This window comes from Ornithodoros turicata, chromosome 10 (assembly GCF_037126465.1).
Source record: "Ornithodoros turicata isolate Travis chromosome 10, ASM3712646v1, whole genome shotgun sequence".
Taxonomy (NCBI): domain Eukaryota; kingdom Metazoa; phylum Arthropoda; class Arachnida; order Ixodida; family Argasidae; genus Ornithodoros; species Ornithodoros turicata.
Window position 1 is genome coordinate 32,768,922 of NC_088210.1, and position 16,611 is coordinate 32,785,532.

The following is a 16,611-nucleotide window of genomic DNA, read 5'->3' on the forward strand; positions in this document are numbered from 1 at the left end:
GTACGTCGCTTCGTAAGATTGGTTTAGTCTTTAGTGTCTGTCTTGCAACCAACACTCGTTTGTGCTTCTACAGAGTTGGAAGTACACGCTTCAAGCACTTCTCCTTACGTAACTGTTACACAAACAACAAAAGACGTGACTATGGAACACCGAGTTCATATTCAGAAAAGTACAAATACAGAAAACGAAGTGTTAACTTTGGGGACGGGAACTTCTAAAGCAGTTCCACAGCTTTTTTCCCCCCATCTCCACATCGTAATGATGCAATTGAATTTAATTGAATTGAATTGAATATTCGATAGTAGTACTAACGCGTAGTATACGGCATTCCGCCTATATGGACGACCTCTGCAAGCTGTACTTGATTGTCACTTGCGGTACAGACGCGGCGCCTCTTAAAGCAACTTGTATATCAGTTTAGTGGCTTCCGGTTTCGAACCCGCAACCTTGGGTGCGTAGCCTGGGTTTGGAAACCTTATCGTAGCCGTGCCCCACTGATAAGGAACTTCCCGCCTTTCAGGGTAGTTTTCTCTTACCGGTGTTGAAGGAAATTCCATGGCTACCGGTGTCTTTGCCCGTCCGTGATAACAGAAATGACAGCTGGTCAAGGATTATATAAAGTTGAGAAGGGATCTATGGAACTCATTCATGGAACTTGAAGTGCTTTAAAGGGGCAGTGAAAGCCTTTTTAGGCTGCGTGCAAATTAGAGAGAGAGAGAGAAAGAGCGTTTGGTGAGCAGCGCCGCACCGCGTCCGTATAGCGAACGAATTAAGTTACTCAAAAAAGTAAAGTTACTTTTTTGAGTAATTTAAGTCCTCCCATTTCATCGAAAGCCGTTTCATCGACGCCTGACCAAGATTATAGGTCAGGGGAGCCTTTTACGTATTTCACACGTTGCCGCAAGAAAACATCCATTTTTCGACGAAATGGCGTACACTCTTAAAAATGAACTTCACCGCATAGCACGTTCATAGCCAACCATCATCTCGAATGATATCGCTATCTGCCCTGATTTGTTGAAAACGGGAGGCGTACGCCTTTTTTATGACACTTATGCTGTTCATAATTCTCACAAAAAGGCGTCCCCCCCCCCCCCCCGTTTTCAACAAATCAGGGCAGATAACGATATCATTCGAGATGATGGTTGGTTAGGAGCGTGCTATGCGGTGAAGTTCATTTCTAAGCGTGTGGGAAATATTGCCTTACTTGAGTAACTTAGTGACATTTTACAGTTACTTTAACCGGTAACTATAGTTACAGTTACAAGTTCCTTTTGTAGAGAAGTTGCTATTCAAACAAAACAGCGCGAGGGGCCACGAAAGGGACAAAGGACGAGACAAACACAGCACTGTACCGCCAACCAAAAACTTTTATTTGAACTGGCTAGTAACTGGCTACTGCAAAAATTAACTATAGTTGGTTGTACAAGTTACTTGTAAAAGTGACGCGCAAGATTACGATCTTTAATTTTGGAAAGAGGCTTTCAAATGAGGCTCAAGTACAGGAAGCCACAGCTGTTACCGATTCTGCAGCAAACATTGGCGATAAGGTCGTAAGTGCCCCGATTTCATCACGTCGGAGTCAGCTTCTTGTGATGTAACCAGCGACGTACCGTATACCCGAAAGCGTTTCATCGCAATTGGTTCCCAGGCTCTTTCGGAAATGCATATTAATTAATCTATAGAAGGTGGTGATGGAACCGCTTATCGTATAGTCGCGGCCGCGCTCAGGAATCTAATCTAAAGAAATTATTTTTATTTTATTTTTCGATCCAAGTGCACATCCGTTTATGATCACTAAAGTTTTGTGACTTTTCTCCAGACGTCACAGTTGGGCTGCGTACAGCGCCTTCTAGTGTTCATTCTATAAAACACAACACAACCGCGTTCGAGTGCGCGCGCAGTGTCTGTGCTTAGAAGAGTCCTGGACATGTCAAGAACGTGTCCTAGCTTCTTTCTCGCCCCTGGCAAGGAGATGGGCTCTGTCCTCGTAACAATGGCGGCTTGAAATCGAAACTAGATTTAAAACTGGCTTCCCCCTTTCATTTTTGACAGAACAGGCCATTGGCCTCATACTTCTGTATACTGTCCACATAGTTTTAGGTACTCGCACTAACCTTAGCTATTTCCTATCATTTGAGGGTTAATTTCAGCAATATCCTTTCTTTCTTGATTGATTGATTGGTAAAAGATTTCTTTCTTGTCATTTACATTGCGAGTCACCGTCAACTGAACGCGTGAAAAGACCAGCTCAGCATACTGCACAAGTAAATGATCGATGAGCGTTCTGATCACGACCTGCTACATTATAACGACCATGAGATCCGCACCACGATTGGACGATGGAAATTTGAATTCAGAACGCGCAGAAGCGTATGTACGACTACCGTAGCAGACGACACCAATAGCTCCTATGAAAACGCGTAGAATGACGATGATAATCAACCTCAGAATGAAACATCATCCGTGTAATATCCACCGCTTGTGCAGAAATACTAAGGTAAGCTGAAGTACAAAGTATTGTAGAAGTTGAGGAAGCAATAACTGAGACGATGACTAGCGCCACCGCTACGCTCCGGAAATGCGGCGCTGGGAACGAGTCCGTATGACATGGTCGTTATAATCTAGTAGATCGTGGTTCTGACACAGCTAAACAGTAAACACCGACTTCGTTTAGAACAAGATTTGCCGCCAAGTCAGTCTCGGCACCTGGAATCGGGATCTCCTCTCAAATGACGAGGATGTCCAACTGGAGAGCCTGATATGAATTGACCATATCTGTCCGGGCATCGATTACCTAATGCCTACACGTGCTCAAGTCGCTCGTGTAGAGTGTGCATCACGATGCGCGTAACGGCGAAATTGGGAACGCCGATCATTAATCGTCTTTATAATCGTCAATAATAATCGATAATATAATGTGGTTAGCTACCAAACAGTAGCTCATAATTAGCTCTGGGTCACGTGCACCGTGCGCATTAGTTTTAGCGATTTTAAGAGGATGACTGATGATATATTGTAAACAAATAGATGAAGTAAATAAGTTTGTTTCACAGCAAACGGCGTTACCACAAATGCCTGTCCCTGGACTATTTTGGGACTTCAATCAACGTTAGCAGCGGTTGATCCTTGTAAAGGATATCCTTGGTTTACAAGAGGCGTTGCTATGACAATGACGCGCTTTCTTGAAAGCAATGCTCCGAGCAGCAGGAGTAGCAGTTCTAGTTAATCGCAAAATTTCATTCCTTTTTCTCGAAGGAAGCGCTATCGGCTCAACATCAAACTCTACGGGGATAAGCACAAGACACGGCTCTGATGGAATTACACCAATAAACTCGATTGCTGGAGTCCTCATATAAGACACAGAACGAAAATGACTTTGACTTTGGACGACCGGAACTGTACAAAACAATTAGTACAGAGGTTACACGCCGTAAAAAATGGGGAAGAAATCTACGCGGTTCTTAAAAACAAGCAAATAAAAATAGCAGAATGGATAAGAGCGTGTGTAAAGTCGGTCGGAGACCCGTCCTGGAGTAGCCAGTTCCGAGTAGTTTGGGACTAACATCTCCATTTTTTTTTTTTTTTTTTTACCAATCAATGAATGGAGACCAGATAATGTCTGTCGCTTGTATACCTGTAAAACAGCCAAGTTCTGTTCTTTCTTTTTTATTATTGCTATGCAAAGGCGAGGAACGCTAGTCGTTAAACGTAGCCAATAAGTCACTCGTGCCAAAAACAAGGTTACGCATGCCGCGCAACCTTGATGAACACTCTCCGCTTCAGAAAGTTCGTCAAACCACATTGAAAACGAAACCAATCACCCCATTCCAAACGAAGCAGACACCACACACTACCCCCCGTCGTGACTTCGCGTAGCAGAAACCACCCCAAAAAACGAAGCAGACGACAGGGACTATCCGCAGTGACTTCGCGTAGCAGAAACCACCAAAAAAAAAAAAAAACGAAGCAGACGACAGGGACTATCCGCAGTGACTTCGCGTAGCAGAAACCACCCAAAATACGAAGCAGACGACAGGAACTATCCGCAGTGAGTTCACGTAGCAGAAGCCACCCAAAAAACGAAGCAGACGACAGGAACTCTCCGCAGTGACTTCCCGTAGCAGAAAGACACGCGTGCAAAAAGAGAAGAAAAAAAAGATATACGAAGCTTACCGGATTCACGAACTCCTCCATGTTCACTCTATAAAATCTTCACGTCGATGTCTTGCAGTAAAATCACGCAAGCGGATAAGAAGGGCTTTGCTTTTCCAGCACTTCGAAGCGAGACTTTGCAGCATTACCGATATGGTCTGCTCAAGCGGCTCACTGGCACTGATCTCGTCTGCTCTAGCTGCGCACACGGCTCAATAGAGAGATCTCATTCAGACGCACGTCTGTCACAGATTTCAGGGTGGGTGGGGGTTATCGGCGAAGCACATCCACACGATTCGAGAAGGCCTTTCGTTGACACTCCATTGGTGGCGGGGCGCTCGCCAGATTGGCTACCGGTCGCGTTCTCATTTCACAAACACAGAAAAAAAAAGAGAGAGCGCTGGCAACATCAACAGGTGTGTGTGTGCGTGCCGCTGTTTCGACTCGCGTAGAAGCATGCCGCCCGCACGACAACAACAACAACAAAAAAGAAAAGTCGCTGTCGATAGCGATAGTTGAAGCGACGTCGGGCTTTCCGGCGTTTGCGCCGCCGTTGGTTCCGTCTTGTTGGGAAATATTGCGATAAACAGAATCGTGGAGGGGAAGAGAATTTTTCGTTGTGTAGGCATGCGCGAAAGAAAGGAGATGTTGGAGCGTGACGATATGTACGCGCGCGCGTCAGTTACAGCGTATCGGCCGGTGCAGTTCTGTGTCGTAGCTTAATTTGTGAAGGCTAACCCTGACCTCGTGAGGATACATTTGAAATGCGTAACGCTGGACTGTAGAAAGTGAGGCTTGGGGGGTTGCAAATTCCGGGCAAAGCGGTCTGATGTTTGCTGCCGTCAAGTGATTTATCCAGAATTCCAAGCACGGTGAGAGGGGGGTTGCAAAACATCAAAACATTGGAGAGTGTTAATTCATTATTACAGTGACGTCATAACAGCCTAATGTATCATAACCAACATGTTTCTAAAGCTGAAATAACAAGCCCCGCCCCCCTCCTGTAGGGGGTGTACAGGTAAATAAGTTAGGGGTGTCGTCAAACATTTGAAGGGGTGTAAGGTGAACAATCGCCCAAATTGACGCGTCCTTGCCAGCACAATGCAGTGCGACGCCCCTGAAGCTTCCAGCCTCCCGTTGGCAGCTGCCCTGGTAAAGGTCAGGTGCTTCTGAGGACAAATAGGAACGATGGAAGCCTCTCCGTTGGCACTGCGCGGAGCTGTAGGGTCTGCGGGCCTGCCTCGTTAGCTACACAGCTACGTGACACAGAAAAAGTCATCTTTTCGTACTCATGATTCAGATATCATTGCAGCCCCATGAAGTTACAACTGACCATAATGAAATTATTTTTTTGTCACTATGTCACAACTCCATCAACATCTGTAAGATCTTTAATTGTGCAGCTGCAGCCGTAAACGTAATGCCGCTCCACGTTTCTTTTACGTTACATTCCATTACATTTACGTTATAATCATGATGATGGTGGACGCCGCGACATGAAACAATAAATTTTTTAAGGATTCTGAGACGAAAAAAATCAACGAGAACAATGACCGATTATCGAGATACCTACCATAATTTATCGGCAAACCAGGGTGTAGTGGACGCGAAATTCTCAGCACTGGCACAGGTTACTTGAGCGTCATTGTTGTATTTCGCGTCCTTCGCTTCATTCGGCTCCTTGTATATATATATATATATGTGTGTGTGCCCGTCTTCTCGTCCGAGGTTTTCCCACCTTATCATTATTGCACCGTCTCTGTCCGCAGACATATATAGGGAGAAACCTTCGGGTGAAATATTGCGAATGGAACATTCTCTATAGCTTGCAGTGCGGAAAGATAAGTGTCGCAATCACAGGACAAATCACAGGACAAATAAGAGGGGAGTTGGGCTATTAAAAACACGGGCAGTGGTTTTTCAAGAACCCAAAGCACTGGGGGTGTTGCAAAAATATCGAGGGGGGGAGGGTCATTAATACGGTTTCGTCATAACAGCTTTACGTACACTCTAAAAATTGAACTTCGCCTCATAGCACGCTGTGCGCCAACCATTGCCGCGAATGATATGGTTAGCGCTTCTGATTCAAAGAGAGGGATGGGCGTACGCCTTTTTGTGGTAATGATCATATATCCAGTTTGCTACAAAAGGCGTACGCCCCCATCTCTCTTCGAATCAGAAGCGATAACCATATCATTTGCGGCAATGGTTGGGGCACAGCATGCTATGCACTCTTAGAAATGAACTTCACCGCATAGCACGCTTCTAGCCAACCATCATCTCGAATGATATCGTTATCTGCCCTGATTTGTTGAAAACGGGAGGCGTACGCCTTTTTTGTGACAATTATGAACAGCATAAGTGTCACAAAATAGGCTCCGCCCCACTTTTTCAACAAATCATGGACGAGAACGTTGTCATTCGGAATGCTGGTTGGCTAGGAGCGTGCTATGTGGTGAAACTCATTTTTAAGAGTGTGCGGTTAAGTTCCGGTTTTAGAGTGTATGTCATTCCTTACCGACATGTTTCTAAAGCTGGCACAGCAAGGTCCCCTTCTATGGGGTGCACAGCTAAAAAAGTTAGGGGCTGTTGGGCGGGCGCACTCTATAAATAAAAAAGCAGTAATTTTCAGAAAATTACTCCCTATACGGAGTAAATGTACGGGACTATAGATGAATGTCACAGAGTGGGGTCCGCGCATAATTCGTGTGTATATGAATGAAAGTACTTTGAATTAAACCGTCAACCGTGATATGTCGTGTGATGTAAAATCTTGCGATTAATTTCCGCTTTGTGTGTGCAAAATTGCTAAGTTAGCTAAGTTATCTAGCCGAAGTTCACTGACTATTTGCAGTCCTGAGGAGTATAATTGAAACCTAGGGGACTGGGAGCTACAACTACTTCCCATTTTACTCTTTTTCTTCTTCTTATATTGTACATAGGGGGTGTGGATAAAATCACTGAAGACGCGTTGCATTTGATTGACGGGCTTCCATAAGACTATAGTGTATTTTATTGCATAAGCAACGCGAAAACTTCTCTGGTATTTTTTTATTTCTTTTTCACGCGTCGCTTTTCACCGATAATGTTTCTCGAAATGACGGTGGTGCAGTCAAAATCTTCGCTGCGCGCAGAATCGTCGTGTATTTTGTGCGCGCGGTGTCAGACGCCATCCATCAATGCTGTTTTTGACAGCTACGTCGTAACCTAAATCGGTGTCGCGTAGCCGTTTTAGGACACTGCACGAATTGCAGTGTACTGTTATTTGCGGCGCGTAAGTCCGTAGAAAATACGCACGCACTTCAGGCAGGTGAACGCATGCGCGCGCACGGCGACTCCTCGCGCGACTCGTGCGACCTGCGGCAACGCCACCTAGTCAAGCCAATCAAGATGGTGCTTTCAGCGGCCGTAGCCAACCACGAACGTGCTTTTAGCTGTGGTAGCTGTGGTAGTAGACGAGCCGCCGTAAGCCGCTTAGGCAGCCACTGTCGTCTGCGAGTAATGAACATCCCCCGTGTGCTAAATGGGAAAACAAAACGTAGCGCAAAACGGTCCCATATTTTTCTCGAGACTGATTTTCTGGAAAGCGTGTTGCTCTTGTCGACAGGTTCAAATATGCGGAGAAAGCCTGCGCGGTCAGCGACGTGACGTAACAATTAAAAGTCAGCCAATCACGAACGTGCTTTCAGCGGTCGTAGCCGTGCAGACGAACCACTGTCGTCTGCGAGTTGTTATTGAACGTCCCCACGTACTAAATGGGAAAACTTGGAAATAAAGCGCAAAACGGTCTGAATGTTTTTAAAAACTGATTTTCTGGAAAGCGGCTTGCGCTTTTGTCTAAACAGTATTTAAGTCTGCAGGTTCCAGGTGAGCTGTGGTCATTTGCGGGTTCTTGAATTCGCAGAACGGTCTTACTCTATCTATATATATAGGTGGTGTTGGTTGAGTCCTCTCGTCCGCTAAATTTGACGGAAAATCCACTAATGTGTTTGTCTGCCTGTTTTTCGGAAGTTCTCGTAGCCAGAAGCCTGTGAAGCGGAAAACAAAGGAAACTAGCTGTTGGAAGCCGTCTGCCAAAAGGCTGTTTCGAGATTTCGAACTCCGGGTTTCGAATCGAGTAGTTAATTTTTTTTCTTTCTTTCTTCTGTTTTGACGCGTTGTTACTAACTCGATAGGAAGAATGAAAGCTTGAACACAGGGTCACTATGCCCATCTTAGCTCTTATACCCTTGCTCCCATTTCATGCAAGCACTGCAACAACTATATTATGATCGCTCCAGTGCAATACGTTATCTTTATTTGTGATGCGTCTCCTTTAATGTTCAGAGCTGAACTGCGATAACGGGTTACCTTTATGGGTTCTAAAAGGTCTAAAAGCACGTCTCACGGATCCTAGACTGCAATGTCTACAGAATACTGGGCGCTTTTATGTCAACGAACATTGTTTGTGGGACGAATTCCAGCTTTCTGAAAGCACGGTCACAAGGATAAATAAATAAAATGTGCGGCAGTCCCGCATAACCATGAAAATCATGGAATGAGAGCTGATATCTTTGCATATGTGTACCGCTTGCCGCACAGCCTGTTTAGTGGTAGTAATATTGATATCTGAACTTTGAGAGGGAAGAGTATATAGGTCGTAGCAGACGACAGCCTGTGGCCGGAGACAGGGTGGTACAGAGGGTGGGACGAGAGGGGCGACCGCCCCCCAGAAGGAACGCTGGAGCTGGACGACAGGTTTCTTCACAGTAGAATTAAAAATTTAGAACAGTCATGCAAATATGCAAACTGTTATGTGCACTTGGCTAAATTTCAGAATGGAACAGCTGGGTACATGACTAATAAAACCTGGAGCTCGTGTAGTCTTGCTCCTTGTCGTCTGTGTTTGCCTCGCTCCAGGTTTTATGTATCGTTATATTTTGTGTCAGTGGATCCCCCCCCCCCCCTCGTTTATTGTTGTGCAACTCCTTTAATTCTGCGCTGGGGGGGTTCACACTTATCCTGCCTATACCAGGACATCAGCTATAGCGATAGGCTCACCCTCGTTCAGGAGGCGGCGCTTACTCGCATCGCATCGGTAACAGACGAATCCATTGCCCAATGAAACCGCGTCTTGTGTTGACGTCACGGTAGTAGCATCCTGACCACGCCTCCCGGGTTTCGCCTTTTCGGGGCATACAGTCTAAAAACAGAACTTCACCGCATAGCACGCTGTGCGCCAACCATTGCCAAGGATGATAGGGTTATCGCTTCTGATTCGAAGAGAGACGGGGGCGTACGCCTTTTTGTGTAATTTTCATATAACCAAATTGCCACAAAAAGGCGTACGCCCACCTTTCTCTTCGAATCAGAAGCGATAACCCTATCATTCGTACGTGGCAATGGTTGGCTCACAGCGTGCTATGCGGTGAAATTCTGCTTTTAGAGTGTACTTGTAAACTGATTGCGCGGTGATAAGGGATGCAAATTACACGGTCGCTGAAATTAGTAGGAGGCTTCACTGTTGAACACCGCAGTGCTGCGGCGAAACCATTCTGCAGAAATTCCAGGGTGGAGGCCTCTGAGGAATGTTTCCACTTCTACAGAACAGCAACCAGGGCCAGACATCGGCCTAGTTTGCCCAAGTTTGTAGTCAAAGCCCGTCATGAAATTGAAATGCCCAGTGGTATTGCGATACCGAATGAGTCCAGCACGTATTTTCGTTCATTGGGCCATTACCGACCAACAAGCATATAACGATCCCGCTTACGGCGACATATCGCTTATAACGAACATCCTGCGGTTAACTCAGATCAGTTTGCACGGTCATCTGGGAAGCGTAGGCGTGAATTGATGAGTATTTGTAGTTACTTGTTTCTGTTTGTTTCAGCCATCTCTACACTCTCAAAAGTGAACTTCACCGCACAGCACGCTCCTAGCCAACCATTATCTCGAATGATATCGTTATCTGCCCTCATTTGTTGAAAACAGGAGGCGTACGCCTTTTCTGTGACACTTATGCTGTTCATAATTGTCACAGAAAAGGCGTACGCCTCCCGTTTTCAACAAATTAGGGCAGATAACGATATCATTCGAGATAATGGTTGGCTAGGAGAGTGCTGTGCGGTGAAGTTCATTTTTAAGAGTGTACAGGAAAGCAGCATGGAAACATACACATACCAGAAAATACATGTACTGCTATGCTCTATGTCTCGTTTACTGCATGTCTCTAGTCTATCCATCGCGACCTCTGGCGTAGCGATAACAACGTTATAGTGGTCTAACACAGTCGAGCCCGTTTATAACGATATTGACGGGAGCGCGAAATCCGATCGTTGTATCAGGGTGTCGTTATACGTAAACTTTCGCGAAATCGCCGGTCAGGATCACGTCAACGAAGTAGAACGCCTCTGAACATGCACGTTCGGGAGCACAAAAGCATTTTATCTAGCTCCAGATTAACGCAGCTTTGTGTCTAAACCAACAACTTTTCCACGGACAACATAACCGCCTATACCACGTGAGTCTTCGCACATCTTGAGGTCGACGACCTCCATTGCTCGTCATCATCCTCGCTGTCAGCAATTGTCCAATACAACGTCCAGGGATAATTCGTCGACACGTGTTTAACTGGACGGTAGAAGGCACGGTACTTCGCATCGGTACAAAATCCGTCGAGCACGTGCAACCTCCAGTGGAGCCATGTGCCTTGCCTGATCAGCCCCGGGACAATAATAATTGTACCATTATTACTGTTCCGGAACAGCAGGCGCCATCGTAGTACGCAGCAAACCAAGAGAAAACTTAAGGGTGAGAGAACGAAGTAGAGAGGGAGCAGCTTTCTCTACTTCTCGCGAGCGCCTTCGAAGTCACGCGCGTCTAATACGGGCTGCCAGGTATGCGCGAATGAAAATGACTCAATTTGTTTTCCCGGTTAAGCAGCATACGATTACGATTTTCACGCGTTTTACCGGCCGCCGGGCTGACCGCCATACGCGAGCGAACGCCTTTACGACGATCGTTATATCGATGTCTCGTTTACATAGCACTTCAATGGGTGAGATGACGGGAACCAGCAATTTCACCGTAATACGGGTGTGTCATCGTTATGTCCAAGATCGTAATAAACGGGCTCGACTTAGTCGGTTTCCGTAAGCTGTGTGCAGTTATGTACATTAAAAAAAAAAAAACATGACCATCGTGATAGCTGTCATGAAGAACTGAACTGCATACAAAAATGACACAGTCGCTGACTTGGTTCAACATAGATTTCACCACTGGCTGAGGTTGAAAGAAACTACTTCTACTAATTTGTTTCTACAGTCAAACTCCTTTACAACAAAAACTCAGGGGACAGCGAAAAAAAAGAAAAAAATGCAGTAAAGGTATTTTCGTTACAAAGGATGTCCATTGTTGGACCTATAGGGCTCCAGCGGGACCACAAAAAAATTCGCTGCAGTGGTATTTTCGTTAAAAATGCGTTCGTTATAAAGGAGTTTGACTGTACTTGAAAATGCTTCGCAAGCTCGCATGCAATGACACTTGCTATAATCGTAATACGTTTCCCTGAATATCTCCAAAAATGGGCCAGACTGTACACAGACTCAATCCACATTTAATGCTTCATACATTAGCAACGTGAACAGCAGCTCCACCTTGTGCACGTCCACTCCGCAACGCAGTCTCGACATCAGCTTATCAACAACTATGTACATCACCAGCGGCAGTGCACTGCCGAACTTCGACGGAGACGAAATATATATTAACACCGAGGTCCTAAAATGACGAGAGCAACACTCCGCGACTATGCCACGCTTCTCAGTAGTCCTGAGCCTGCAGTTCTGCACCCAGAGACACAATTTCTCCCGTCGTCATCTGCCATCCGCGCTGCGACAGGCTTCGGGTGGCGCGTGCCCTCCGCGAGAGGGCCGACCGTCGTCCCTCCTCCTACCGTACGACCGTCCTCGACGGTTGCTGTGATGTTCGTGTCCGCGGGCATCCCCTTCTTGCCTCCTCTCCGATGCGTCGTCTCCAAAGACGCCGAAGCCCGGCCCCGCGGACCTCCGCGTAGGGGAGTGTGACTTCTTCGGGCGCGGTCGACTCCCTTCACCATTTTCGCAAGCCGCCGGTTCCGCATGTCTGGAGGGTGGGCGAAAGTTGTTTTGTTGCCTCAAATTATCGAAGGCCCTCGGAGGTTTGCTGGCCACTCCATTCCATTCGTGCGGCTTGCTTCCCTCGAAACCGGGGAAGTCGTGCCTCCTGCTGTGCGCCGGTTTAAAGGCGGACTGTCTGTACCCTCTCCCAAACGGTTTGCGTGGCCTGTACTGTCTGTCGCTCCTCCGCGACGGCCCCTCTCCTTCCGCGGGACTGGTCGAGGAATCGTCGCGGTTGCGCTCCGCGCTGCTGCTCGTCGTCTCGCCGTGTGCCGGCCCCTCCTCGTGACTGCGGGGCGGAAGGTTACTGCGGTGTTGGTGACGCGGGTGATCTCTCCTCGGCGGACGTTTCTGTTGGGAGGGGTAACTCGAGCCGCTCTGGAGGGGTCGGTCGGTCGTGGAGTAACAGGTGGCCCTGTCTTCTGACGAGAACAGGAGCGTGGGAGTTCTGACCGGGTTGTGGTGGCGGTGTTGGATTTCTATGGTTCCTCCTGCACTGCTTTCCGGTGCCTGTTTGTTAAGAGGATAATAAGTAATGCTTTAATACAAGGTGGGGTGTACCTAGCCTCTCGGTAAGTGACAGTGGTGGAGTAGTAATAAGTGCCCGTCCTTGCAACAATGAAACCCTGTTCAACCACGTGCCCTAAAGAAGGAGTTCCATGAATATGCAGCTTCAGTGAGCTCCAGCATTTGTGTGCAGGTTTGGCATTTGGGGGCCTGGGGCCATTTGTGTGGCACTTGCTAGAGATGCAAAATTTTTGGAAATTTTGAATCGCTCGAAAAATTGGAAAAAATGTCATCAAACACGGTTAGTGCTGAGTCGAAGCATTGCCGGCCAAGCCACAGCATACAATGTGCTAGAAACTTTAGTAGTGTTCACCATCTAGGCATAAATGCGGAGCAGAGCATCCCATGAGACTGCTGTCTACTCAGCGATAGGTAATTGGAACAACCTGTCCACTCCGACGAGAAGTCCGACATTATGTGAACGCGACGGCGATCGCTTGGAGCGGCCAGACGGAGCACTAAGTTGCTGGTTGTTGGCGGATTAGAGGCACCTAAGGCACTGTTGGCGGGTTGGACCGAAAATTTACATTTTTAAATTTTGTCACCTGGAAATTTTTCCGGAGACGAGAACCCCCCCCCAAAAAAAACCTATTTTTCCCCAAAAATTTCCGGGTTTTTTTCGGGGCATCGCATCTCTAGCCGCACTTCACATGACATTTCACTTCAAGTATGCGTAAAGTGGACATATGAACTCACAGGCTTTCTTATTACCTGAACTATAGTTCCGATTCAGACCCTTGGTTTGTCCAAGTTCCACATTTCGCATTTCGTTCAATGTCACACAAAGACCTCTACAGCACTGCAGACGCCAATATTTGAACTTTAATGAGTCCTGGTATATGAGACGGAAACTCGCAGTTTTAAGCGTTATTCTCAGGCATCTTTTTCAAACAGGCTGGAAAAGCCTAACAGTTACTTCTATCTCTCCTTCTCTAGGTCTCTTTTACATACAGCGCTTCCTCGCTCTAGACGCTCTTTACTTACGGCCGAGATTTCCAAGAGGAACTTGTTCTTCTCATCATCCACGTTGATGATGCCGCCTTGATTCTGCTGCCTTAAGTAGAGCTCCGCCATACCCTGCTGCAACTGGAGCATTTCTGGAGTGAGAGAAAAATTGGGCTGCTTGGTCATCTCCACCGGAGGGGGATAGTCCTTCTCCGCCATGTCTTCCGGAGATATTGGCAGACGGCAGACCGGACACAGAACCTGGAACAGCCAGGGGGGCCCACACTTAGCACCAGGCGCAAAAGCGTATCCACGAAAATTGAAGCGAAGCAACACGACACAGGCAACTCACGTAAGCCATCAAAGTTCTAGTACACATAAAGCTCTAGCTTTCTGGGGTGGAAAATTAACGTTTCCGCAAAGTGGGATTTACAAATGTGCGGGATTCCTATATATTATATTCCAATAACTCATTAAACGCAGTCATTTTTGAGCAACTAGTTTTATATAATATAGAGTGTTCCTTCTACTCTTATGTATTTCTTCTTTCTTTCCTTTTGTTCAAGATGTTCCAACGATTTGTATCTGGGGAATGCCCTTCCTTCTACAGCATTATATGCCACAAGTATCATAAATAAAAAAATTAAAAAAAAGCTAAACCTAAGCAAAATTTAAATAGTGTGCCGCGTCTTTGATTGCACCGTCGAAGTCAAACAGTGCCGTCGTCTGCTTTGCTCTCCCTCTGTTCATACTGTAACTCCTCCCCAGCATGCCTCTGAATTGCTGGCAACCTTGTCTCGCCAAACTTGCGGCCAACACGCGGACATTTTGCGCCGAAAGGGACGGAGGGACGGCTTACTTCGGACGCTGTCGTCTTCTCCAGGCAGGGCGGCCTCTTTGAACCTTCTTCTTCTTCTTTGGAGATCTGATCCAGTGCGTGCCGTATGTACCGTGCTAAGCAGTGAGAGTGGAAGTAGTGGTAACACTGGGTCTTTGTGAACACGTCGCCTTCCACGAATCCATACAGGCAGATCGTGCACTGGCAGCAGGGAACGTTCTCTTCCGTCAGATGGTCTTTGGCCACCTGGTGACAAAACCGTGAAACATCTCTGAGTTGCTTGACATAACTGGTGTAAGATGTGACCCAATCAGGTACTGTCACGTGTTCTCCAATTATGCTCGGAGCTACTATGGAAAAATATTTACCTAAGTTTGTAGACAATTATTTGTAAATTCAATATAGATTTATTGTAAATTATATTGATCCATATAAATTATATGGATTATTGAAATTGGGATTTAACACAAAGGAAGGAACATGCGGTCCTATATTAAAACAGTTATGCAAAAAGATCGTAAAAAAAAATTGAAATTTTGTTACTGCAAAGACTATTCACAAGTAGCCTTTGTTAGGAATGAAATGCTACTTCATCAAACAACATGAAGAATGTTCACTAAAGAGCATGTTCCTGTGCAGGTTAGTGAACATATGGTCCTAGTAGTGAAAATGTTGCATTATCTAGTGAGAAATAGTTCTAGCAGTGAAAAGAGTGGCGTGTCATGTGGCATTTCATTCTAAAGTGAACCTCGCATACCTCAATGAGCTGGTACAGCATGGGACAGCCGACATTGCTCTCCGCTGTCTCTTGCAGCTCTGTCCGTATCTTCTCGATCTTCTCGTCCGACAGACCGCGTGGGTTGCGGATGGCAATGTCAGGCAGGGTTTCAGGATACTGGACAGTGTCATGTAAGTATTATTTGTTAGTACGGCACACTCCACAGCCCTCAGGACGAGTTACCCTGGCTGGGACGTTGAAGACGAGATCCAGTCGTACATACTGTTCGTCTGCATTGTCCGCTGTTGCCGGATGAAGGGAGACCTTAACGCTTGTCAGTTGGTTGCTAAAAACGCGAGACATTTAAAAAACGAGCTCAAAGGTGCAAACACTTCACTGTCCGAATAAATCTCACCTCTCGCTTCGGTCAACTGTCAACTCGTGAATGTAAATTGCCTTCAGTGCCTCAATTTCTACTTCGAGGGGGCTGAAAGCGATAAAATACATGAGGTGGTACATTTTTGTAGCGATAACACTGTAAAGTTAATCCCACTTTTTTCCTTTCCACACACTCCATCACACACCTGCAGACCTTTAGGTCTCTGAGTACAAAGATCTCGTGAAATCGACGAATTCGATTTTGACGGGAACGTAAACTTTGGCACTTGTCCAACATACGGGGCGTAAAGTAAGCCGTAACACTTAATGAGTTTCATGATTGCAATGTTTACAGCAATTACAGCTTCGCAAACTGCCAACGAGGCAGTAGATTGGGCACGGATCTACAGATCTATCGGCAAAAAAATGAAGCAATTCTCGATGTGCTCGATGAATGCGATGGTCCGGACATCTTTCGCATAACGGTTATAAGAGCACATAGGTTGTATTTCATACAAAAATTTAGCTTAACAGTCACCTTTCTTCTTCGCTATTCATTTTGCTGGCCGTCGACTAGATTGCGCCTGCAATCAGCGCATAGGACTGGAGGATGAAATGTATTTGACGTCTTCCGCAGCCCAGTTCGCGATACCAACCACACGCAAAACAGAAATGAAATAAATATTATAATGCATCCTCATCCGTCATCTGTTTTGTATGACGCCGCATCGTCATTATACAAGTCGTTTAATATTTAATTTGTTCGACAGTTTTATGAAGAAATAAAAACATGGAAAACGTTAACTTGACATAACTGTATAGACAGTCATATTATAGAGCATGTAAAATCTAAAGAAATAAGATACTAGATTTTAATG

At 46.1% G+C, this 16,611-nt stretch overlaps 2 protein-coding genes and 1 long non-coding RNA gene across 5 annotated transcripts in view; 1 reads left to right on the forward strand and 2 right to left on the reverse strand.

Moving 5' to 3' along the window:
• LOC135369950 (mitochondrial sodium/calcium exchanger protein-like) overlaps positions 1–5,815 on the reverse strand; it is a 35,180-nt gene extending 29,365 nt beyond the window's left edge. Inside the window, exon 1 of one of the 2 annotated variants that reach the window (XM_064603558.1) lies at positions 5,729–5,815. In XM_064603558.1, the coding sequence (XP_064459628.1) occupies positions 5,729–5,731 (3 nt within the window). In that variant the 5' untranslated portion in view covers positions 5,732–5,815. Of the gene's footprint in view, positions 1–4,176; positions 4,725–5,728 lie in introns of those variants that run through there. The other variant, XM_064603557.1, reaches the window with a different exon arrangement.
• LOC135369954 (uncharacterized) lies at positions 4,864–14,657 on the forward strand. Of its 2 annotated transcripts, none has more exons than XR_010415165.1 (3): positions 4,864–5,027; positions 13,791–14,151; positions 14,568–14,657. It is a non-coding gene; the product is annotated as an uncharacterized LOC135369954 (long non-coding RNA). The 2 variants fall into 2 exon arrangements; XR_010415166.1 differs by lacking the exon at positions 14,568–14,657 and adding an exon at positions 14,366–14,466.
• On the reverse strand, positions 11,730–16,413 carry LOC135369952 (E3 ubiquitin-protein ligase RNF25-like). Its single transcript, XM_064603559.1, has 7 exons — positions 16,272–16,413; positions 15,771–15,842; positions 15,599–15,701; positions 15,395–15,532; positions 14,659–14,883; positions 13,839–14,060; positions 11,730–12,797 (listed from the first exon to the last, which is right to left on the reverse strand). Exons 1-7 carry the CDS (start codon positions 16,289–16,291, stop codon positions 12,006–12,008), a joined length of 1,572 nt encoding a protein of 523 aa, XP_064459629.1. The 5' UTR covers positions 16,292–16,413; the 3' UTR covers positions 11,730–12,005.
• Positions 16,414–16,611: the final 198 nt, after the last annotated feature.

Excerpts from the sequence above, each read along its gene's own strand:
- LOC135369952 (XM_064603559.1), bottom strand. The coding sequence starts at position 16,291 with ATGAATAGCGAAGAAGAAAG. Across the intron at positions 15,702-15,770 it reads ACAGTTGACCGAAGCGAGAG|CAACCAACTGACAAGCGTTA; the intron begins GTGAGATTTATT and ends TCGCGTTTTTAG. Across the intron at positions 12,798-13,838 it reads TCCTCTTGGAAATCTCGGCC|GCACCGGAAAGCAGTGCAGG; the intron begins GTAAGTAAAGAG and ends CTTAACAAACAG.